Source organism: Protopterus annectens, chromosome 1.part0 (genome assembly GCF_019279795.1).
Source record: "Protopterus annectens isolate FY-2018-M chromosome 1.part0, PAN1.0, whole genome shotgun sequence".
Lineage (NCBI taxonomy): Eukaryota > Metazoa > Chordata > Ceratodontiformes > Protopteridae > Protopterus > Protopterus annectens.
The window spans coordinates 1513156373-1513181835 of NC_056725.1; the positions used below are offsets into that span (position 1 = coordinate 1513156373).

Sequence of the window (25463 nt, forward strand, 5' to 3'; positions counted from 1 at the left end):
GGCGGCTACTTGGACCTCCGTGCATACATTTGCCAAGCATTATAATTTGCCTCTTTATTCCAGATCCCGAGCAGGGTTTGCCACTGCTGTACTGCAAGGGATCCTAAACACACCATAATCTACCTTTAACCTCCTCCCGTAGTTGGCTATGGTATTCTACCCACTTGTTATGACTGCAGATGCATCCATGAAGGACATAGTACAGTTTTGTACCTACCATAAATGTAGATGTCGAACTGGATAGCATCTGCAGTCAGGATTACCCTCCCTCCTTCCCCTCTGTGGTACTCCTAGGGTGTTTACCCTCCTATAGCTAGCTGTTGGGGGGGAGTCTTTTATGGTGTATTTGTTTGTATATATGTACATATATGCTTATTGTTGTGTTTACCTCTATCTATTTGGAAACATTGGCATCTATCCAAATTCTACCCTGCAAGAGGGCTACTGGCATCTGGGGCAAGAAACACTGAGGAAAATGGCGTCGGCTCATGCTTTTATACCCGAAGACCAACAGAGATGACGTCGGGTGAAGTGCGACATCAGCCGAAGCCGGACCCAGACTTTGGAATCCGGCCGACTGCAGGGCTGCCTGACGACAGGACAACCCACTTGTTATGACTGCAGATGCTATCCAGTTCGGACATCTACATTTATGGTAGGTACAAAACTGTACTTTTTATATAGCTCTCCCAGCTGAGAAAACACTTGAATGCTTTCAGTAAACACTTTCTCCAAGCCATTTCTCTTTATCAAAATGTCTTCTACTAACATGCATACCAGACACAAACTGCTAAGGATACCTTGTTTGCCAGCCAAAAGCCTTGTAATATTCAGTATTTTTTTCATTTACGTGCTTTCTAATAAACGTGTTTCTGGGTATTGTGTAGGGTCTTAACTCAGTCATTTCCCTACCCAAACTTGAGAAAAAGCACACTGATGTTTCTTTTGCATACTCTCTTAACCAGACCCCCCTTTTTTTGTTTTACATTGCAGTGCCTACATTTCTTAAAATGGAACAAAGAAAAAGAGAAGGGAGAAAAAGAAAAAAACAAAAGCACCTATTTATATCAGTATCCCCATTGCATTTAAAAAAACTGAGAAAACTTCAAGTCTTATTGATTTTGTTTTATCTTTAAAGATCTCTCAGCTGGGGAAAACCCTGATTTGCTTTCAGAGAGCTTTATGTCCTAGCCAATTTCTCTTTTCTTTTTCCCTCAACCAATTCCCTTCCACCAGACGGTCTCCAGATGTCCTTCAAGGATGCATCTGCAGTCCTTACAAATGGGTTGTCCTGGCCTCAGGCAGCCCCTCGGTCGGCCGGACTCCAAAGTCTGGGTCTGGCCTCGGCTGATGTCGCACTTCACCCGACATCATAGCTGCAGTTCTGCGGGTATAAAGGCATCAGCCGACGCCATTTTCCTCAGTCTTTCTTGCCGCGTGGCACCCGAAGCAGAAGCTGTTCGCAAGTGCCGGTCAGTCAGAACCAGAGATTACTACTACCGAAGATTTCTAAAAAGCTAAGTACCCCGTTGGGGACTCTTTCTTGCCTCAGCCGATGTCAGAAAAAGTGAATAACTGTTTAACTTGTGGGAAACAAATACCTCATAAAGATTTCCACTCTTACTGCCTACCTTGTTTAGGCCCAGACCACGACGTAGCAGCTTGTCTAGCCTGTGCTTCTTTCAACCGACGGACGCTTAGACGTCGGTCGGAATTTGCTGAGGAGTTTTTCGGCTCCGCTTTTGCTTACAATATGCCGTCGGAAACACCGACTTCGCAATTAACTAAAAGCGCAAGGAAAGGACTGACACCGCGGTCCATGGGTTTCGGCGAAACCGAGGTTAAGCCAACCATGAGTGTCTCGGTTTCGCTGAAACCGAGTCCAGTTCTTCCTTCCCGAAAGCTTGCCTCCTACCCGAGGCCTCATCCAGCATGGCTGAATCTGCTACTGAAATCCCACCTGCTCTTGCAGGTTCACAGGATTTATCTGATACTATACCTTTAGATATATCTACTCCTGCACGTGGAGCTGCTAGGCCCCCTGCATCCATGTCGATTAAGGCTTTTGCCAGGGCTAAAGCAGCAAAATCTACCAAAACTGTGCCTGCTAAGACCCCCTCTCACAGGCCTAGCTCTAGTTCTCAAATGCTTAGTCTAGCAGAGGATCTCATTTATTTGATCCGGGGATCCCAGCCTCACCCTGACAGGGCCTCTCACCCACCTCCAGAGAAGAGGCCTAGAGCAGAGCCCCCTGAGCCAGTTTCTTCAGATTACTCCTCTGATGATTCAGATAATACAAACCCTCCAGAGGGCCCTTAAACTGTCAATTCCACATGATTCAGTATCAGGAATTTGTTAGATCAGTTAACTAAAAAACTGTCCTCGTCTGAACCATTAGACAAAAAATCTGTTCAGGAAATGGTACATAACATTCCGCAGGTCAGTAATCATTCTTTAAAATGCGGCTATGATGCACTGGAGGCTTCCTTTAGATCAGCTATGACTGGTACAGTGATCAGAAGGCATGCATGGTTAAAAGAGCAGTCCTTACCAGACCATGTTAAATCAAAGCTCCTAGACGCTCCCATGGATAAGCTCAATTTGTTTGGCTCCCCTGCACAGCAGGTGCTGAAGAAGGTGGAAGAGAAAGCAAAATCTGTCCAGACAGTCAAGGATTTCTTACAGGTCCAGCCTCCAAGGTTTAGTAGGAACTGGCCTTCCAAGAATTGGTCCTTTCCAGACTCCTCCAGAGCTCAGAGAGGCAGGAATAGGCCAAGAGGCAGGGGTCACTCCAGAGGTGCCTACAGGGGCGTCAGTGGCAGCCTAACAACCAGCAGTACTGCCACAGATCCAGCCACCACCACTTCCACAGGACAATCACAGTGACTTGGCTCTGAGACCGCCTACCAGGGAACAACTAGAAGCACCCTTAGGCGGAAAGCTAGCCTTATTTTCAGTAAACTGGCATCACATCACAGGAGACAAATGGATTTTACAGACAATAGACCAAGGTTACAGGTTTCACTTCCATACTCTACCAAGGAAGAGAGGAATGCCAAACCTACCTCCAAATCAGAAGACAAATGCTCTACAACAAATACACCACTTACTAAGGATGAGAGCTATAGAAAGGGTACCGTCCATGGAACAAGGGCAAGGATTTTACTCCAGACTTTTCCTGGTACCAAGAAAAGAAAACCAATGGAGACCTATTCTCGACCTGTCCGCTCTAAACACATACATCATTGTTCCAAAATTCAAAATGCTGACCCTTCAGCAGCTTCTTCCCATGCTGGGCAAGGAGTCTTGGCTGGTAACTCTAGATCTCAAGGAGGCATACCTGCACATCCCCATACAACCAAATTGCAGAAGATACCTCAGATTTCTTGCAGGATCAGAGCATTATCAATTCTCAGCATTGCCCTTTGGCTTATCTACTGCCCAGAGTATTCACGAAATGCCTGGCATCAGTAATTGCTCATTGCAGGCTTCAGGGAATTCAAATTTACCCTTACCTGGACGACTGCCTGTTACAAGCGGACAACAAAATCAAATTAGAAAAAGATTTGAAAAAGGTCATTCATATACTGCAAGCCCTGGGATACACAGTCAATATAAGAAAGTCAAGGCTGATACCATCCCAGAGGATAACTTTCTTGGGTGCAGAACTGGACACATCAAATCAAATGGCATCCCTCACAGCAGAAAAACAGAAGCAACTTCCTCTCTATTTCATGGCATTAACAAAGCAAAACCAGCTAACAGCAAGGAAAGTCCTGCAAGCCCTGGGTTACATGGCATCCTGCATAATATTGATTCCACATGCCAGACTACATATGAGAAAGTTACAATGGTACCTAAGGAATTTATGGTCTCAGCACAAGCACAGCCTAGAAACCCAAATTCCAATAATTCCATGCCTGAAGCAAGAATTCCAATGGTGGGCTCAGGCCTGTCAATCGAACAAAGGGATGCCCTTCCACAGCACTCAACCAAGCCAGACTATCACAACGGACGCCTCAGACCTCGGTTGGGGGCACACATGCTGGACAAGTGCATACAAGGTTTATGGACTCAAGACCAGCTGAACCTACACATAAATCAAAAGGAGATGCTGGCAGTAAAACTGGCAATTCAGACATTCAGACCACTTCTTCGACAGGGTCAATTGCTGATAAGGACGGACAACAACACAGTTATGTGGTACATCAACAAACAGGGAGGCACACATTCATACCCTCTATGCCGGATGGCAATGGACCTCTGGAATGTGGCCCTGAGCTTCAACATTCAGTTACAAGCAATATTTGTACCAGGAAAAGAAAATATACTAGCAGACATCCTAAGCAGAACTACCACGGATGCCCACGAATGGATGCTACATCCAGACATCTTCAAATCCATTACAGAGAAATGGGGACTACCAGAAATAGACTTATTTGCATCCCCACACAACCACCAATTGAAAAAATTCTGCACGAGGGCATACCACCCACTTGCTTGGAAGGTGGACTCCCTATCTTTCATTTGGAAAAACCTGAAAGCATATGCATTCCCACCTCTTCCTTTGATGCACAAGGTGCTATTGAAGATCAAAGAAGACCGTCCAAGGATCATCCTGATAGCTCCATACTGGCCGAGGCAGCATTGGTACCCATTACTGAGGAACATGTCTCGGGAACAAATATGGCATCTGCCCCTAGTTCCCTTACTGTTAACACAGAACAACTTCAAAACCCTGCATCCAAACCTGAAAACAATGCAGCTGGCTGTCTGGAACATTGCATAAGACAAAATAACCCTGATTTATCTCAAAGGGTTAAAGACATTATCTTGGAGGCTCGCAGACCCTCAACAAGAAAAACTTATTCAGCAAAATGGAAAAGATATCTCATTTGGAGTGCAACAAAAGGAGTAGATGCATCAGTGGCAAACATAGCTAACATCCTGGAATATTTAGCAGAGCTTTTCCACAATGGTCTGTCTTACTCCTCCATTAAGATTCATGCATCAGCAATTTCAGCAGAATACAACATGGATCCTCCAGTCTTTTCTCAACCTCTACTCAGACAGTTTCTCAGAGGAATTAAAATGTAAAACCACCAAGGAAACCACCATTGCCTACATGGGATTTGAACTTTGTGTTAGAAAAGTTAACACTTCCCTTTTGAACCAGCAGCAACAGCAGAATTACAGTACTTATCTTGGAAGACTGCATTCCTACTTGCAATCACTTCAGCTAGAAGGGTTTCTGAATTACAGGCATTAATGGCAGTACAGCCCTTCCTTATCTTCCATCAGGATAGAGTGTCCATGAGAACTAATCCTACCTTTATGCCAAAAGTGGTCTCCAGAGTATCTTTAAACCAAGCAATACACCTGCCAACATTCTTCCCCAACCCACAGAACAGGGGGGAAAGATTGCTGCATACCTTGGATGTACACAGACAATTGCGCTACTACCTGGACAGAACCAAGAACTATAGAAAAAACTGACCAGCTTCTGGTAGCATATGCCACAGGAATGGAAGGAAAAGCAATTTCAAAACAAACAATCTCAAAATGGATAGGAAATTGCATTAGATTTTGTTACTCTTTTCATGGAAAGGCAACTCCAGAAAACATCAGACCTCATTCCACAAGGGCTACAGCCACTACTACAGCTTTCTTACGAGGAGTGGCTACCAAAGACATTTTAGAGGCTGCTACTTGGAGCTCCGTGCATACATTTGCCAAGCATTATAATCTGCCTTTATACTCCAGATCCCAAGCAGGTTTTGCCACTGCTGTTTTGCAAGGGATCTTAAATACACCATAAACTCTTAGTGCTTCCTTAGTGCCTCCTCCCCCAGTTTGGCTATGGTATTCTACCCATTTGTAAGGACTGCAGATGCATCCTTGAAGGACATAGTACAGTTTTGTACCTACCATAAATGTAGATGTCCGAGAGGTATGCATCTGCAGTCAGGATTACCCACCCTCCTTCCCCTCTGTGGTACTCCTAGGGTATTTGCCCACCTTGTAGCTAGCTGGGGGAATCTATTATGGTGTATTTGTTTGTATATATGTATATACATGTTTATTTCTATTTGTTCTCTATTGTTTGGAAACATTTGCATTTATCCAAATTTAGCCTTCCTAGAGGGCACCTGGCATCTGGAGCAAGAAACACTGAGGAAAATGGCGTCGGCTGATGCCTTTATACCCGCAGAACTGCAGCTATGACGTCGGGTGAAGTGCGACATCAGCCGAGGCCAGACCCAGACTTTGGAGTCCGGCCAACCGAGGGGCTGCCTGAGGCCAGGACAACCCATTTGTAAGGACTGCAGATGCATACCTCTCGGACATCTACATTTATGGTAGGTACAAAACTTTACTTTTCTCTTTATGAGATTGTCTCCATGTAGACATGAGAACCAGCCAGTTTCTCTTTATCAGATTGTTTCCATGAAAACATGAAGACCAGCTGCAGAATTGTTACTAAGTATACGTGCATTTGCTAGGAAAAAAGCCTCATAATAGTCAATATTCTTTTTCATTTACTTGCTGTCTCTTAAGTCTCTTAAAATTAATCAGTCTAAGGTCCCTAATTCAGTTATTTCCCCATGCAGGAATGAGAAAAAGCATGTTAATCTTAATGTTGTCATGCTTTTTTTTGTACATTGCATTGCATATATTTCTCAAAACTGTACAAGAAGAAAGAGAGGAGAGGGGGAGAAAAAGAAAAAAACAGCAGCACCTGTGTACAGTGCCCTTTACACACAAAATAGCATGCAAAGAAAACAATACACTACAAATGCAATACTGTTAAGAAAAGAAAATGTTTTCTTTACTGACAGCTTTCTCCCCTCCCTTCCCCTCCCCTAAGCATTTTTCCGAACATTAATGACATGAAGTAGGGAATTTAGTTCAGAGTCCCCCACAAGTCCAACAAATTTTGAAAAAAGTTCAATATTTCCAGATTTTCTTGTTCTGTCATATTTCACAAATATACGTATTGCATTGTAATCCCACAGTAAGTTACTGGTTTTATTACTGTTCTTCTCCATCACCCAAATCCTGTCTCTGCTTCATTTCCAATGCACGTTTAATTCTTTTAATCAGCTCTCATGCTGCCTTCCATCTTTCCATTGAAATACTGGAAAATGTTTCACAGGTACAGTCTGTCTATGGTCTTTATTACCAGAAGAATAAGAACCAGAATCTCCTTCTGTTTCACAGCTCACTTTTTGTTGAACAGACTTTTGAATTTTTTCCTTAGCATGCACTTCATCAAAAAATGATTTTGTCCCTCCAGGGAAGAATACCTTAAAGACAGCTGGATACAGCAGTTTGAATGTTGTACCTACGTCTCTACATTCCCTGAATAGTGGAATGAATTTACTGTTCTGCCTGGTGTACAACGACTAATTGTTCTCCACAAACACTCTGCTTGTCTCCCCCTTAACCTTCTTCTGCTGGTAGGATTGCATCTTTACTATTCAAGGTCTAGGTTGTATTCTTATATGTAGGTTTGGAGCATACAAAGGATGTGCCCTTTCAACTAACAACTCCTGCTGGGGAATACCAGTCCCATTGCTTATTTGTGCTTTCATAAAAGTAATGTAGTCTGATCCTTCCAGCTTCTCTGGTATAGCCGAAAATCTCAGGTTTTCCCTGTATGCTCTGTCCTCTAATTCTATTATTTTTTGAAACTTCTGATCCTGAGCAGTTTCATATGCAGTCAACCTTTTCTTCATTTTGACCTCTACATTTTGCAGCGTTATCTCATCTGAATATCTATTTAAAGCGTCCATGTTTTCCAGCCTTTTGTTGTTTTTGCTGATATACTCAGTCATTGTTTTGTTTATTTTAACCAGGTCTATATGCAGTTGTCTTGTATCTTCCTGTAGGTTACTGGAAGTTGTGTCTGAAGTTTGCATTGCATTTTGCTGAACAGCTGCAGAATTTTTCCCAGTCAGTGTTTCTTCTTCACTTTTTATAGCTGATTTTTTCCAGGTCTTCTGTATTTCTATTTTCCTGGCATCCAGACAGTGCACTTATTAGCCAGTTACTGAAATTTACCCATAAACAGAAGTCTGCTGGCCTTCTCTGCTGAGTTTCTGTTTTCACACTAGGACAGCAAGAAAGAAGCTGTTACTCAATGTGCAGCCATCTTGGAAGTCCAGTTTTAAGAAATAATGTTGATATAATCCTTTAGTACACCACAGTTTATTGTAATTCACTTAACTGAGTTGTTTAGGATTATTTAGAAGTAAAATTTCCTGTCATAAATGTATGTAGTAGCAGAGCAGAAGAAAAGTGCTGCTATCTTAGTCTCATCCTGGCCATGCCCCAATTAGCATGCTTTATTGAAGGATATGAAGTCTGAAACTCTGTCTGGCATTGAAGACTGACTGTAATCATCGATGATTTACAAGTTCAATAACAAAAGGAGACCTAAGAAGCATTTTGATTAACTTGGCGTCAGCTATGAGGTATGTGGGATGAGTGTGCTAACAGGATACATTGGCCTACAGTATTAACTGCTGCAGGAAAGTGCAGATCTGCGCACTCATTGACATTTCAGAGACATGCAGATTAGCCAGTTAAGTTTTTCCTCATTGTGCTATTGTGCCTTTGAGTTGTAGATCACTGCATTGTGGAAACAAGGCCTTTGTATTGTAGCCCTTACTGCCAGTGCTGGCTTTCTTCTGAACCCCCAAATACGATAATGTTGTTCATAGGTTCGTACTAGGCTATCTGCCCTAGGGCATTTATAAGCCTAGCCAGAGTGTGTGTGGCTTTCGCCACCCCTTGGGATGAGAATACTACACCCATTTAGGGTTTAGTTTACTGTGCCTCTGTCTAGTAGTGACACAGAGATGACCCCCGGGGTAAACCTACGATCTCCCATCCACTCGTCAAGATTTCTCTTGAAGAGAGCTAGTGAGGGGCTCTGCCTAACGTGGACTGGGATTCTGTTCCAGAGTGTAGGGAGCCTCTGGGTTATGAATCTGCCCCTCCAGCATGTCCTATTTATTTCTGTGTTGAGGTTCAAATCTCTTGCTTTCGTGGCTCTGATGGATTTGCATTTTCTGAGGTGGAGCATGTCCATTAATTCCGGATTGGACATGGCCTTGTACGTCAGGCATAGATCACCTCTGAGTAGGCGGTATGCGACTGAATAGAGCTGGAGATTCTTCAGCCGGGCAGCATATGGCATATGTTTGAGACCCTTTATCCTCTTGGTGAGGAACTTTTGGGGTCTTTCCAACTGCTGCAGGTGTCTGGTAAGATACATCCCAAATGGGGCATTGTACTCAATCATGGGCCTGATAAGAGAAGAGTACAGGGGCACAATGACCTCTCTTGATCTGGATGTGAATCCCTTCATGATAAGGTGGGCAATATAGAAGGTCTTCCTAACCACCTTGGCAATGTGAGTGTCAAATGAGAGGTTACTGTCAACTTGGGTCCCTAGGTCCCTGATTACCTCTTCCGTACTTAATGGGTTACCACCTATGTGGTAATTTGTGGGTACCTTGTTTTTCCCAAAGGTTATGACTATACATTTTTTGGCATTCAATTTAAGGCCATGGCTCTGGCACCAATTATCCGTTTCTGTGAGGCCTCTCTGAAGGATGCTTTTGTCTGCTGGAGTATCAATTATGGCGCCCAGTTTGCAGTCATCTGCGAACTTTGTCAGCCACAATCCTCTTATGTTTGCTTGCACCTCTGAAAAATAAATGCCGACTAAGAGGGGTCCCAGGACTGAGCCCTGTGGGACACTGCTTGTGACTGATCCAAAACCAAAAAACAAAATTATAAAATCCAAAAATAAACCACAGTCAAGGATAATAGAAAAAAATAGCGTACACTCGTTTATTATCCGCTTTCGTCCACAGACTTCATCAGATAAAATTCATCTCTAAAAACAAGATATATATACAACAGTAATAATCAAAGTAAATAATTTAATTTAATTATATAGAACAACGTGAGACTTTGTGGCAGATCAAATTGAAATCCGATATACCACCGGGCTTGAACGACACTATAAATGTGAAATGTTTTTTAAAATATAGAGGTTTGTCAGTTAATAAAAACGCAGACATCATTTCATGCTTTTCTTAAACACTGTCTGTTTAAAAAGTTTTCTAATTATCAATTAAGTTAATTATTTAATTTGATTATTACTGGTGTATATATATATCTTGTTTTTAGAGATGAATTTTATCTGATGAAGTCTGTGGACGAAAGCGGATAATAAACGAGTGTACGCTATTTTTTTCTATTATCCTTGACTGTGGTTTATTTTTGGATTTTATAATTTTGTTTTTTGGTTTTGGATTTGTCTTTGGTATTGCCATGGCCGAGGTTAATGAAGCCATTAACGAAGACCCGTTGTTGGACATTTCTATTTATCCGACACCATCATCCAACAATGTTAACTCTAACAATAACGCTGACTTTAATAACTTGTTGGTTTCCACTTTGATGGAGATTCAGAATTCCCTTAAAATTTTGGTATCTAACGCTAACGCTGACGAACAAAGTAAGCAACGTAAGTGTGACCATTATCGCGATATGAGAGCAGGGGCGAATGCCTCGAGTCCGGATGAAGAAGTGTATGAGGAAATGGACACTGTGGTTGATTTGGGCAACACACTCGGTGTTGACAAAGATGAGTTTGTGGGTAAAGAACGCTCTAACCCATGCGCTGATATTCGTGGTTACAATTCTGTGGAACGCTTACTGGAGACCTCTGACAATCCATTTCGTGAGTCTGGTTATCATCCAAAAAAGGCGAGCATTGTTGATATCAACAAGAAGCGTGAGTTACTTCTAAAGATTCTTAAGAGGTATCGTTCTCTTGAACTTGAAAATTGTTATTTCTTACGTTGTGTAGAATTAAACATAGTCCCCAAGGGACTAAGATTTTTTAAATGTCCAAATGGTGTCTTTGCTGACGACCCGTTTTTTGAGAACCTAGTTAATTTTTTTAACGATGCAGGCTTGCGCTTACTCAGTCTGCTTATTGACAATAACAATGTGAAAATGGGCATTCTTAAAGATGAGATAATTGGTATCGAAACAAATTTAAAAGTCATGTTTCTTGGTGACACGTATTCTGAATTTTTTAATACATTATGCATGGACGTTGAGAATCATTCTAATGAAATTATAGGGCGGAAGCTTTCAAAACTAACGCGGGATATTACCGCTTATCAAAATCATACTGCTTATGAAAATTTTGTCAACAAAAGGTATCACAATAACATCAGTGATGTTGGCAATCATCGTTTCACTGGTAATTATGGGCAAGAATTTAATTACGGTAAAAAACGAACTTATAGTTCAGTGACTTCTAAACCTAATATGTCTGGTCAAAGTTTTTTTACTAACACGACGGTTGAACAAAGGTCATCTCTTGCTCCTTGTAATGAAACGAAAAGCAGTGAAACCGTTATGGTTGATTTGACTTCAGATTCTGTGAATGGTGTCAATCAACTTGACACTGCCAAAGAGGTCGCTGTTACAGATTCAAATAATGATTATAGTGTCAAAAACAAAGCTGTGACTGGTCCTAAAACTGCTGTTAAAGGTTCTGCTTCTGTTTTTTTCAGCAAGAAAAATCAGGGAAACAAGCAGTCCATTTTAACAAGAAGCCGGACTTTTCCAACTTCAGGATCTTCGGGGGACGAAACCTAAATTGTGTCGATGATAAACTTGGTCTAGTCAATTTAAGTAATTATTGTTTTAGTGAAATTGAGTTAAAAATATTAAGTTATGTTTTGAACTTTGTTCCTGGCATTAGAGCCAGTTACAGTAATACTGTTGTAGAAATTAAAAAATATACTAGAAAGTTAAACTTATGTTATATTATGAATGATATTTCTGCAAACAACAAAATTTTGGTAAAACCTTCTTCTTTTTCTCCTTCACTACACCACACTATCAGAGTTTTTGAAGATTTATGTATCCAAGATTTACAACATATGTTTAAAATTAGATCTAACATTCATTCTAATTTAAATTTCAACGAGACTAAAGCACTTTACAATTTAAAGAGTTTATGCAAAACCCTCAGGTTTATGAAAAGTGACAAGGGTGGTAACACCGTTGTTATGGAACAAGAAGCATATAAGTTGAAGATGCGTGAGATTTTAAGTAACACTGAGGAATATGAAATCATTAATTTTCATCAAATTTTGCAAAAACAGAAAGACATCAATTCATTCTTATATGATGTTTTAATGTCTGGTGATATTAACTATGAGATTTTTGATTTTTGTACCATACAACAACCTAGAGTTGGGATCATTTTTGGGATTCCCAAAACACATAAAAGTTTGATAGATCCTCCCATTAGACCAATAGTCTCTTCTCCCCATTCTGTCACTGAAGGCATTTCTCTTGTTATTGATGCTGTGTTAGGACCATGTTTGAAACAAGAAGTCTCATTTGTTAGAGACTCTTGGCATTTTTTGAGTAAATTAAATAGTTTTTTATTAAGTGGAGTTTTTGATCATCAGAAACATATCATGTTAACAGTTGACGTAGTCTATACCGCATTTTGAAGGTGTTGAAGCTGTACGCTGTCTTCTTTCTAAAAAGAATTATGGTTTAAGTACTAGTGTCATTTCCACCATTTGTGGTTTTTTGGATATTATTTTGGAGAACAATTATTTTATTTTTGACAGGACTTACTACAGGCAAAAGAGGGGAGTTGCTATGGGGTCTCCTGCTGCTCCAGCGTTTGCCAATTTAGTTATGGCTTGGTGGGAGTATGAATTTTTACCCCCTTTAATGAAGAAATTTCAGATCCCCTTTTTTTGCCGTTATGTTGATGATTTGTTTTTTATCATCGAAGGCAACTTAGATTCTGCTAATTTATTTCTTTCTGAAATTAACTCTTTTTCTGCTTACCTTCAATTTACTAGAGATTGTGTTGGTTTAAAAGTTAATTTTTTAGATGCATCTCTTTGGTGGGACTTGGAAGATCATAGGATACATAGTTGTATTTTCCGTAAGGAGACTTTTAACAACAATTATTTGCATTATGCAAGTAACCACCCTAGACATATTGTTAATAATATCCCTAGAGGGCAATTCATAAGAGCAAGCCGCATGACTTCTAAGTATAATGTTTTTATCTATGAATTAGAATTTATTATTAAATTGTTTGTTGACAGGGGATATTCTGAACCTGATTTATTAAAGGTTAGTGATGAAATCAAAAACAAATATACAAATGATTATAAGCCATTTTTGGATTATAATACTGTTAGAGACTTGAATTTTGATAGCCTTTCTTCTAAAAATAACACAAATACTAATTTGATTTGTACACTTGAAATGACACTGGATAGCCAGCACATTCAGCAAATACTAAGAAATAACTGGAGGGTTATCAGAGGCAATTTGGAGCTTTATAATGTGTTGGGGGATGGACCTTCTTTTGTTTCAAAGAACAATAATAGTTTAAAGAAAATGTTAGAGTTTCACGATAACAATTCGGTTATTGTTCCTACTGTCAAAAAAGGAATGAATACTTGCCAGCAATGTAACATCTGTCGTTACATTTCTGAAGGTCCTTACATTAGTATTGATACTTATCCAAAAACTATAGCAGTGCCATCCTTTGCTAATTGTAACACCAAAGGTGTCGTATATATCAGTTTGTGTTCTGGTTGTTCTGCTTTTTATGTGGGAATGACGACTAGGCATCTCAAAGTACGCATTAAAGAACACCTTTATGCTATTCGTCAAAAAGATGCTACTAATGCCTTGTATAGGCATTCAGTCAGTTCTGCTTTTAAGAAATTTGTGTTTTCAGTTTTAGAAATTGTATATCCTGATCTTAGAGGGGGGGATTTTAAAAATTATATAGAACAACGTGAGACTTTGTGGCAGATCAAATTGAAATCCGATATACCACCGGGCTTGAATGACACTATAAATGTGAAATGTTTTTTTAAAATATAGAGGTTTGTCAGTTAATAAAAACGCAGACATCATTTCATGCTTTTCTTAAACACTGTCTGTTTAAAAAGTTTTCTAATTATCAATTAAGTTAATTATTTAATTTGATTATTACTGGTGTATATATATCTTGTTTTTAGAGATGAATTTTATCTGATGAAGTCTGTGGACGAAAGCGGATAATAAACGAGTGTACACTATTTTTTTCTATTATCCTTGACTGTGGTTTATTTTTGGATTTTTTACTGCTTGTGACTGGCTTAGAGTCTGACATGGCTCCAGCAATTCTGACCTTGTGGGTTCTGTCCTTGAGCAAGTTTGCAACCCATCTTGTGACATATGGGTTTACATTTAAGCTGATGAGTTTGTCTATGATGCCCGAGTGGGGTATTGTGTTGAAGGCTTTTGCAAGGTCAAGGTAGGCTGTGTGAACTGCCTTACCCTCATCAATGGCCTTAGTGACTGTTTCAAAAAAGTCGACCAAGTTCAAAAGGCAGGATCTGCCCTTGACAAAGCCAAATTGGGTAGGATCCAATGTCTGTAGGTCCCCAATGTCTATGTTTGAGTTCCGTAATGATCCTTTCCATAGCTTTGCAGACCAGGCTCGTCAAGCTTATGGGGCGGTAATTTCCAGGGTCCGTAGAAGCACCGCCTTTGTGGAGTGGGACCACTGTTGCTGTACGCCACTCTTTGGGTACGTATCCTGTAGTAAGGCTAAGATTAAACAGCAGCCTTATGTGCGGATTTAGTTCCTCTTGGAATTCATGTACCACGCAGCCCGGGACACCGTCCGGTCCCATTGATGCTGTGTTTTTATCTTTGGAGAGGGCGGCTCTCACCTGGGCATCTGAGATGTTAGGGAGGTTACACTCTGCTGGGATAGATATTTCTCATTTTGGGGGGGAGGGGGCGGAGAAATTTGCACTGAACCTGTCTGCCAGAATGTTGGCAATGTCTGTGGGTTCAGTGTATTTTGTGTCATTTTGGACTAACTCTGAGCATATCTGGGAGTTTCCACCCAGGTTTCTAACATAGCTAAAGAAGGCCTTGTGATTGTCTTTTGTGCCTTTTGCGATTTTTCTCTCAAAGTTGGCCTTGGATGATTTTATGAGTGATCGTAGTTTTTTGCTAGTACTGATCAGAGATGCTTTCCCTTTTTAGGGATTTTGCTCTGTCATGTAGTAGCTTCCTCCTCCTGTTGTAAAGTTTGTTAATGGCTGGGGTCCACCAGACAGGGCGCCTGCCTTTGGGGGAATGGGTCTTGGTTTTATTAGGGTTGGCATGATCCATGCATTCTTGAAGGTGCCCGTAGAAGGCATTTATAAAGGATTCAGCGGTGTGGGCTGTGGTTTCCACTGGCCCAGGGGCCTTGAAGGATACCACTTCAGTCTTAAGAAGTGTGAAGTCGGCTTTTGAGAAGTTCTTCACTGTGGTCTTTTGTGCAGGGGGGGGGGGGGGGATGTGGATTTCCAGTGAGATTAATTTATGGTCTGATCTCACCAATGAGGGGTATACTTCCAGTGTGGAGCATTTTGTCCCCATGTTTCTGATGATCAGGTCTAGTATATTATCTCCTCTTGTGGGGAGTGGTGACTAGTTGTTCCATCGCATTTGAGTTTATGAATTCTAGGAACCTTTGGGCTAGGGTGTTGGGGCTTGAGTAATGTTCCCAGTCTATGTTTGGGTAGTTGAAGTCTCCCAATATGATGGTATTTGGTGAGACATTTATACTCTCCGGTGTCTTCAGGAAGGCTGAGTGGGGTTCCTGAGTTTGAGAGGGTGGTCTGTAGCATGCTACAACCTGTAGGGCAGTTTTGCCAATGGTTAGTTGCACCTGGATTGTCTCCGATGCTTCTTGCGTTGCCACTAACCTGGAGGTGTGGGTATCTTTGATGAATATGGATACTCCCCCACCTTTTGTGGTTCGGTCCAAGTTTTGGGGCTGGAAAGCATGATGAGGTAAAACCTGGTAGTGCTGGGGTGCTCTCAGGAGCCTTGAACCAGGTTTCAGTTAAGGCACAGACATCGATGTTCTCCATACTGAGGAGAGCTTCGAGAGCGTGCATCTTGAGGTTTAGACTTCTGGCATTGAGCAGCATTACCCTTAGTTTTTTTTCACTTGTGTTTTCTAGGGAGGTGGGTTTGTCTTTTGAGCCTTGCCTAAAAAAGGCACTATGGGGGTGGCAAGAGCTTGGCCAATATCCGGGAGCCCAGGGGTGACAGGTGCAAGCCATCCCTTGCGAAGCAGCGTGGCTTGTCAAGCATGTCATCCCAAGCAGACAGACATTGGATCCCCTTAGAATGACACCAGTAATTAAGCCAATTGTTAAAGCTGATCATTTTGTCTTTGTACTGTGGCATCATTCTTGGTGAGGGTAAGATACTGCTCAGGGTCATACCGGCCTGGGCTACATAATCAGAGAGTTCCTCTATGTCTCTTTTCATGTAATCCACGGAGGTACGTCTCTGGTCATTCACACCAGCATGGACAATGACCGCGTCGTATTTGTACTTGCTTTGGAGTGACCGGAGTGCTTGTGTTATGTGGCGGATTCTAGCGCCCGACAGGCAGCTTACTGTAACCTTTTCCTTGTTCAGTCTGGTGAGCAGGACGTCAGTGTGTCTGACTATGGAGTCGCCTATTACAAGTGTATCTGGCATGTTGTTTGGCCTTAAGGGCTGTGACTGTTTAGCACACTGACTTTGTGAGCTATGTGTTGCATGTGGTATGTCTTGAGGTAGTGGTCGCTTGGGTGTCTGCTTTGGAGGCCTCTGTTGTTTTGGTAGATTTTTAATCAGAGCCTCCGAGTATGTTTTTGTGTGTTTATGTGTTTGGTTTGCAGTTTTGATAGGTCTATGTGAGACTGGGTTTGTGGTGTGCGTGGTTACCTTCTCCTCCTGACTGGTTTTGCCAGTACTGAGTTGAGAGAGCTCAGCCTCCAGTTTGGCTATATAGTTGCATCTCTCACATATATTTGTATTTGTTGGGAGGAGGAGAGGGTTGTCTGTGTACATGAGGCAATTGTAACATTGCCTCAGGATTCCCAGATTCACCAGCTGAACAGGAGAGGACGCTAGCAACTGACCCTTCGACATGCTAGAAATAGTGAAAAAGATTGCTGTGTAACTGAGTCAGAAAGGACCTATAGGGAAATGGGTACTCAACAGAATTTAGGTGAATGAAGTACTTTCTATTTGTTTAAGAGTGCTTTACCTGTATAAAAATGCTTTAGGAGCAAGTGCTGGGCTTTTCAGATAGAGAATAGACTGTTTAGATTGCAAGTAGAGCAGTTCTAAGGGAAAAATTGAAGAGCAGACTTTTCGGAGCCAGGAATACTTTAACTCTATGAGCAACTTCACGCTAAATCGCCCAAAAGCACGGGGTTGAAAAGAGCTAGGAATTGACCCAAAATGGCCAATAAACTACAAGTTGCCGGGCTGGAACCACTCCTCTAGGGACAAATAGGTTGCTCAGTGCTCCCCACTCCCACTGGTGAACAAAGAAGCTTCCTCTTATCCAAATAAGGATATGGATAGCACAGGAACTATGACAAAGCCCAGAGATCAGCAAAATCTGAAGACTGGACTATTCTAGTTCGGTAAGGTGGGAAAACAAGGATATTTTTTTGTTTTCTTTTTTCTTTTTTTCAGAGACAGAAGAAAAAGATGCAGTAACAAACAGTAAATGCTTTAAAACGGCTAGCGCACTTGAGTGTGTTAGCCTAACAGTTAAATTAAACAAAAACTAACTTAAAGTGCAAACAGTTTAGAAGCAACACAAATACAGTATTAAACAATATGCAGAGCTGATTTCAAGGGTTTATAGGCGAAATGCAGTCGAGATACAAAAGAAAGCCAGAAAAAAATACTTATAAATCGAGGAAAGTCACTCTTTCACTCTCTGCTGCTTGTAGAACTCTTGCAGGACACCACGAGGAGCTGTGCACAAGACTAAAAGAATAGAGCTATGATGGATACTTTAGCTATAGTTCATGTATATGATAATGTAAATGTTGTGACCCTTTGTATTATTGTTCAAGTTCATGTTACAAGCTAACAATGTGATGAATAATCAACATTTATAAATAAAATAAAAGAAGAGCATATGTGTACGCTATTGGGCAGTGATATGCATCTGGGCATTTCAATGAGGGAATCGGTGGAGGGGAAGTGGGACAGCTTTACTCTTTGCAGATTTTGTTTAAAAACACCTTTATTGAATTATCACTTGTGGCATAGGCAAATTTACAATTATACAAAACTAATCACTGTATTAACACATTAAGAATCATTATACTTCACATACTGTATATTGCTGTAATATCATATAACCTAAGAAGCATTACATAAATTAATCAATTCTTGCCCCTTTTTTTAAAACAAGAAACATCTTTAATAAACCATCACTTACGATGTAAGCAATTATACATTTATATAAATGAAAACGAACCACACCAACACAATCCTAGTTGCAAGCATTTTATATCACAAACCATACGAACACACACCCAGTTGAAAACATTATACATCATTTATAATCTACCCAGTTGTTTTCAGTCATAGCTCATTTAAGTCCTGCCTTCTTTAAAACCTCACTCCCCCCCCTGTATTTATTGTTCCCACAATTCTCATTTTTTCCTGTGTAGTTTGCTCCTACACATGCATACACATGCGCACGCAAACACACACGCACGTATGTGTCCCTGTCTGTAGGGGAGGTATGTGCCTTCATGTGGTCTGGTTGAGTAGGTCTCATAGTTATTCATATTTGCCATTAATGAGATGTTGCCTTTGTGGAAATTTGCTGGACTACGAATAACAAAATGGCACAGCAATTAAGTAGATCATTGCAGGTGAGTTACTGTTTGGTATGGATCCCAACAATAATATTTGTTTACCTCAAAAATAGCACACATCTTTATTAAGATTTATTAGCTTCAAAGTACTGACTAGTGTGCTTGCCAGCTCTTTCTATATATGGGATTCTTGCTCCTCTTGTCATCAGTGTATATAACAGTACAAAACTTTTCATGGCTTTCTCAAAGACCATTTTGGAAAAAAAGTGAATGAACCAACACAGGATCACCTACAGTTCAACTTAGATTTTACTGCTGAAGTGACCTCTTCTCAGAAATCTATTGTTAATTGTGAGTACCTTTCACAGCAGTACTTCATGTGTAGGTTTTTGTGTGTTTTCCAGTATGATTTTTTTTTGGTCAGCAGCAAGAAATATGGTGATGGGTTCACTTTTTTGTCGTGATGCTTAATCTTGATGCCCACTGGTAGTCCTTGGACATTTTGTAGTAAAAAGCTGTCTCTTTGATGATGAACAGTAACTGTTTCTTTTGCAAGACCATAATGTACGAGTTTCACTTATTATAATCACTGTGCATAACTGTAATTAACTAAATTATTCTTCTCTGTATGTGTGAATTTGTTACTGTTCAGTAATATCCTGTAATCCTTTTCAAATATAGGTTGTCCAGGTGCCACAGGGCAAGTATAAAATTCTTCCTCCTGAATTAACGAAAGCGGGCCCCTATCCAGTGGCATTGATTCCAGGCCAGTTCCAGGAATATTACAAAAGGTATTTATTTTGTTTACATGTATAGAATATTTTTACAAATTCTGTTTGCTTTCCATATGCAGTTTTTGTTTGCAAATGTAATTTTACATATTTTTATAAATAGTCGTTTTTATAAACCATTGTAAGTTATTTTATTGTCCATTTAATATAGCTGTGCAGCTATTCTTTGACTGATTTCATAGTGCTACTCTGTAGGATATGGGTAGAATTTTTCATGCATATCATTGGTATTGTCATTTTTTCATAAATGCTTTACTAGAAAAAGAATTCTAGTTTATTAAGGCCAAAAAGTGCAGATTTGACATGAGTACAGCATTTTTTCTACTGGCAGTGTTTTTTTTGTTTTTAGATCTCTTAATGGAGATGCCATTTTTTTAAATATTACTTATACAATATTGCCTTGTGTAATTACCTTTTCACTAACAAACATTCATCATTAAGCTGTTTTCCTATACCAGCTTTATCCTGTTCCTGGTTGTGGGGGACTTGGAACCAGTCTGGCAAGTAATGGGCACAACACACAGAACCATTTCAAGACTGGATGCCTTTCAGTCCTCCATAGGATGCATGTGCACACACACGTGCTTATGAACTGTCAAGAGGATTGTCATTTCACCTAATGGAGCTTCTCTGGGATGTGGGAGGAAACTTAAAACTTTGATGAAAACTTAAATGCATATTGTGCAGAGGACAGCCATGCTGGAGCCAAAGGAGAGAACAATGTATTGTGAGACAACAGAGCTTACCACTGCAGTACTGTGCCACCTTACTGCCTTAAGATCTGTATCATAAGTATATCTTGATGTTAGATTTACTTTTTGCTGTTTGTATCTCTGTATTTTAGCATTGTCTATCATCTGGTCTTTAGGTTGCATTTTAGTACATCATTATCTCTGAAGATTGATCATATGTGATGAAGCAGTGGCTCTAATTTCCATCCTTTCTGAGTACATACGTTCATTATTCTACCAAAGTAGCTAAGAAATATACAGAGCTAACATGAGAGTGGTGTGTTTTCTCCAATACCTTACCCACAGTGACTGTTTTTCCCATTCGGTCTCTTAATACCATTTTTTCTTGGGCATCACTGGTGGGTTTAGAAATGGACACTTCTGGATTCCTAGCTGGCAGTATTGACAGGCATGCAGGTCTCCGGATGTACTAAATAAACATATAGACCACTGTCATTCATTAAAACCCACTTTGATTTTTTTAATCATGTTACAGCATTTTAAAAACAAATCGGTGTAATCACGTACATACGTGATATATGTTGTGTATAAAATATGTATTGTATGATGTGTATATTTATAATATGTCTGTGGGCACATACATTAAATGTATATGTGCATAGGTTTATAGGTTAGTACTAGGCTAACTGCCTTTGTGGGCCATTTACCCCATCTGAGAATCAAACCCTGGACCTTGTGTTTGTAAGGTGAACACCTTAACCATTATGCCAACCTCCCACCATAATATGTGTCTGTAAATTATATGTACACATATACATATATATTTATGCAGACACATCTATGTATGTGTGTATATATTTATATATAGATTTCCATATGCACACCATATAAGCATATACATGTATGTGTATGCATGTTTCTTTATTATGCATATGTGTGCATATTGGGACTAATAGGACAATTACTTTGGATGCCAAACACACACAAAAAATGAAAGGTGAAACTCTAAACCTTAAAATGGTTTATTTGAAAAGTAAATTATTGCACTTCCCTCAATTTGATTTGGACTTAAGCTACATTAAAAGTGTTTGCCATTACTTTTGATAAAAGTAGTATTTTCCGAGGATCTACTGTGCGTACGTATAGAGTGATGACAAGGATTGCTTCAGCCAATGGTGTGCTTCTTTTTTTGGTGTTTCTCTTTTCCCAATTGTGCAGCTGTGGAGTTTGGTATTTAAGTTCTTTGGTACAGGGAACATGCCTCCAATATGGGGGGGGGGGTGCAGGGGGGCTTGTCCCCTTACAAAAAAAATTCTGTCTGTGCCATTCATGTGTCTTTCAGTTGGTCATTATCACTCAAGTAATTACCAGACACTTGCATTTCAAACACTCTTAATGGAAGCTTTTATGAGAATGTTATAATTAGATTAGACAGACGTTCTGATGAAGCTTGGGATAGACCTAAGTGAAAGCATTAACTTCTTGTGGAATTGTTTGTGCTGTGGCATTTTAATAGTTTTTCATATATCCTGGACTATTAAAAGAGGTTTGGAGCCTAAACTTCTTGTGAAATTGTTTGTGCTGTGATATTTCAACAGTTACTTCATATATCCTGGACTATGCAAAATGTTTGGAGCCTGCTACGGTGTTTTTTGTTTCAACAGTTTACCTTTTGGTGCTTTTTTCTGCTTATTAGACAGAATATATTAAACAAGATTAAAAAAATGCATACGTTTGTGTAGCATCCTTCCAGTGTTGCAGCTTGCTGTTATTTATGTCTGTACTGAAAGCCTCCAGAATGCAGATATTCAGCTATTCCCAGTACAGGGCATAATATTTATTTGTTTGATTCACTGCTTGTTTGGTAGTGGTAAGGTATATTATATAGTAGAATTATCTTTGTATGCCTGCTCACTTTGTATGATTGAACATTTGCTATTTGAAGTTGAATTGTCCACGGAAGATGCTGGAAATGAGGTAGAAAGAGGATGGAAGGGAAGAGGCCATGTAGCAGCACTTTTGTTGTATTTGGGCTTCCTTTACTGCTAAAAGAAGAACAAAGTTAAGCATATAATAAATTAAAAGCAACCCACAAGGGTAGGTTTAAAGGCACATGTATTGAAGAGTTTAGTGAAGTCCAGGCCATCAGCATTTGGGGGGGGGGGGGGGCAGACGATGAGGAAGGAAGGCAGAATCCTTGAAGAAAACCTAAGTAAACACATGGAGAATATGAAAAGGTCCACACAGCAATGACTGGAGATCAAGATTGAAATTATGACTTTGGAGTTGAAAAGCAGGGATTTTACGGCTGAAACCCCAAGCTTAACAGTAAACTACTCTGGAAGATTTGGAATCTTTTCCCTTTTATTTCAGTGAAAGTTTGTTTTAGAATTTTCTAATGAAGTTTAGGACACCTGTTGTACCATAATGAAGAAATTTAAGTTGCTCTTACATGGAAAGTGTACTCAAAGTAGCAGTATCTTTGCATCTTACTGTTAAAGACTACCTGCAATATATTTAGAGCTGAAATTTCAATCCCGAGAGCCTGGTTATAGCAAGTTTTAATTATGATCCCAGTTAAGTGTTATTTTAGCACTCCTATTTGGTTTGTACAGGGCTTAATAATTTTTTTTTATTTGGTAGTGTTGAGTAGCATTAAGTTAAATTACCATCCAAGTAACATTTAGGTTGACTGTTAGTGCAGTTTGCTGGGCTATATTTTTGTTCAGCTGATTGAGTAGATGCGTGATTAGCTTGAAGCACATCTGGGATTTGTGTAAATGGTTGCCTGATGAGGATGTGCTTGTTCATTACAATTCCTGTTTAAATGTATAGATCCTTGCTGCTGGGCTGAAAGTAATGCTTTAATAGTTTTGTAATTTCTAGTGGAAACTAGTCATTGTTTTTTTTTTCATTTTCAAGAAAATAAATCTTAGATTGCATTTTGGTCTTTCTGGAGCATAAACACTGTATACTTGTATTGTCCTGGAGAGATTATAACATATTTTATTAGGTTAAATTAGTTACTAGGTATATCAGATGTATTTTGGTTACAATAGATGTGCAGTTTTTTATACTGTTTTAATTTATTTCCATCAGGATGGTGTTCATCATGGTTTATGCTGAGACTGTATGACTTGTGTGTAGGTTGTAGTCTTTTAGATGTAATTTTGCTGTTTAAAATGTTATTTTCATTTTAATTTAGAGACAGTCTCCCATTGTTAATGATACAGTTACATATTTGATAGGCTCTTGAGCTTGGTGAATTTGTTTGTACTTGGTTAGCAAAGAGGCTTTCCCACTCTGGGGACCTTTTTTTTTTGTAGCCCTTCATCCTTTCTTTTCCTTGCCACTTGAGCCTTCTATTTGTATCCCTTTGGTATGGGAGGATTATACCTATTCTGATTAAACTGAAGACATACCAGCTAAAAGAGGAAATTATTTTGTTTTTATGGAAGAAAGGAGCAATGTTAGAATATGAAGATGTGATAGTTTATGTGGATAATGACTTTTCAGTAAAAACAGCATTTAACAGAAATGCATTTCTTCCTTCCATAAGATTCAGCAGAGAAATGAAAGTCCATTTCAAGTTGTTAATCCTGCATTAGAGTCTTCCATCCATTTGGATTAAAAACCTACACAGACCCTTTTAAAGCCAAAGATGAACTTGACAAACAGAAAGCAAGAATTGGAAGAGGGAGCAAGCGATGAAGGAACAAGTAACCAGTCAACAAATATAGCAAAACAAACTCTAGTTACATCAGTGAAGAGACTTCTTTCCTGTTTTCTAAAAAAAAAAAAAAAAAAAAAAATATGATTGATAAAACGACTTTCCAGAAAGTAAGAGATTCCATAAAACTAATGCACTGGGAACGTATAAAGTGAATATTTGTTAATATGGACACAGTTCTTTGTAACAAAGCTGTGAACTGAAAGCTGCATTATACTTCAACAACTTTGACAAAATGAGTGCAAATAAGTATCTGATTAATATAAATGTAAAATATAAATACTGTGCTGTAAATTTTACTTAAAGCTGAAAGTTTATGTCTGAGTGGGGGCTGTTGTAGCATGCTCTCTAGTGAGAGTTCTCTTTTGTTTGCAGAGAAGGTCATGTGACGTTAGGGGAAGGATGGGAATGGTAAATAGTAATTGGTATGCAGCTGAAACAGATTAGGGACAGTTTGTCTAACAAAAGGCTCTAGAAACATTTGAGTGAAGACAGCATTTTAAAAACATGACTGTGTGTGGAGATATATGTGTGCATTAAGGATATTTGATTTAACTAATGTGTATAGGTTGCATACTAAACAGTATTGTAAAACCACTGAATCGACAAGTGCCAGTGAGACATTGTCTATCTCAAATTGCAGACTGGCTCATTATGCCCTATTCTTTTATCAGGCTGCAGACACACTGTGCAGACTGAATTATTATGTTTCTGGTACTTTTGAGTGCAGCCTTACAGACCTGCACATGGGAGGTAATGGAATAAGAAGAGATTTTTTAAAAAGCAAAGTCCTGGGAACACTGAATGAAGATAGTAATTCAAATGCAGGTGAAAATATCTGCAGGCAAGAATATTTGGTAGAACCACAATGTAAGATTCATGCTGAAAATTATGTTAAAACCATTGGAAACAGAAAGTACATGTGAGAAAATAACTGTTGATAGTGCATGCTATTTGATCAAAGTCATGCTTTCTAATTTTGTCTTTAGGACTTCTGCAATGTGGCCTGCTTCCTTGACAAGCTGTGATTGATTCCAAGGGGATTTATTTTGCTATGTCTTGATTGATAATAGTGTACAGGTTTGACCTTAAAATGTGTCCACTAGCTCTGGAAGTGAATAAGCTGCAGGAGGAGACATGGGTTTCAGACCGCATATACACTAACTGAAAGAAGTTAGTCAGTAAAGCTGTCTTGCAACATAAGGATATACGGACAACCTAAGGAAATAAGATGATTAGATTCAGGCAAGTGAAGTAAATTAGTTCTTTATACTAGTTCTAAATACCAAAGAATTATTTGAGTCTGATTGCTGAGGAATAGAAGATGCTTTACACTAGTGTTTTAGCTCTGTTGCCTTGCTAAAGTAAGTACATAGTTAATAGAGTGATTTTTTTTGGGGGGGGGGCACAAGTGCCTTTGTAATGAAAATAAGAGATTGAATTCATTTGGAAGTCTTGGGGCAATATTTATAGAAATGTATAGTAA

General features: G+C 39.6%; 1 protein-coding gene across 1 annotated transcript in view; it reads left to right on the plus strand.

Annotated features, from left to right (window-relative positions):
* The window catches only part of PHF10 (PHD finger protein 10), a 539251-nt gene that overhangs the window by 344851 nt on the left and 168937 nt on the right, over positions 1-25463 (plus strand). The window contains exon 7 of the mRNA XM_044067805.1: positions 19446-19555. Coding sequence (XP_043923740.1) covers positions 19446-19555 — 110 coding nt within the window. The remainder of the gene's footprint in view (positions 1-19445; positions 19556-25463) is intronic.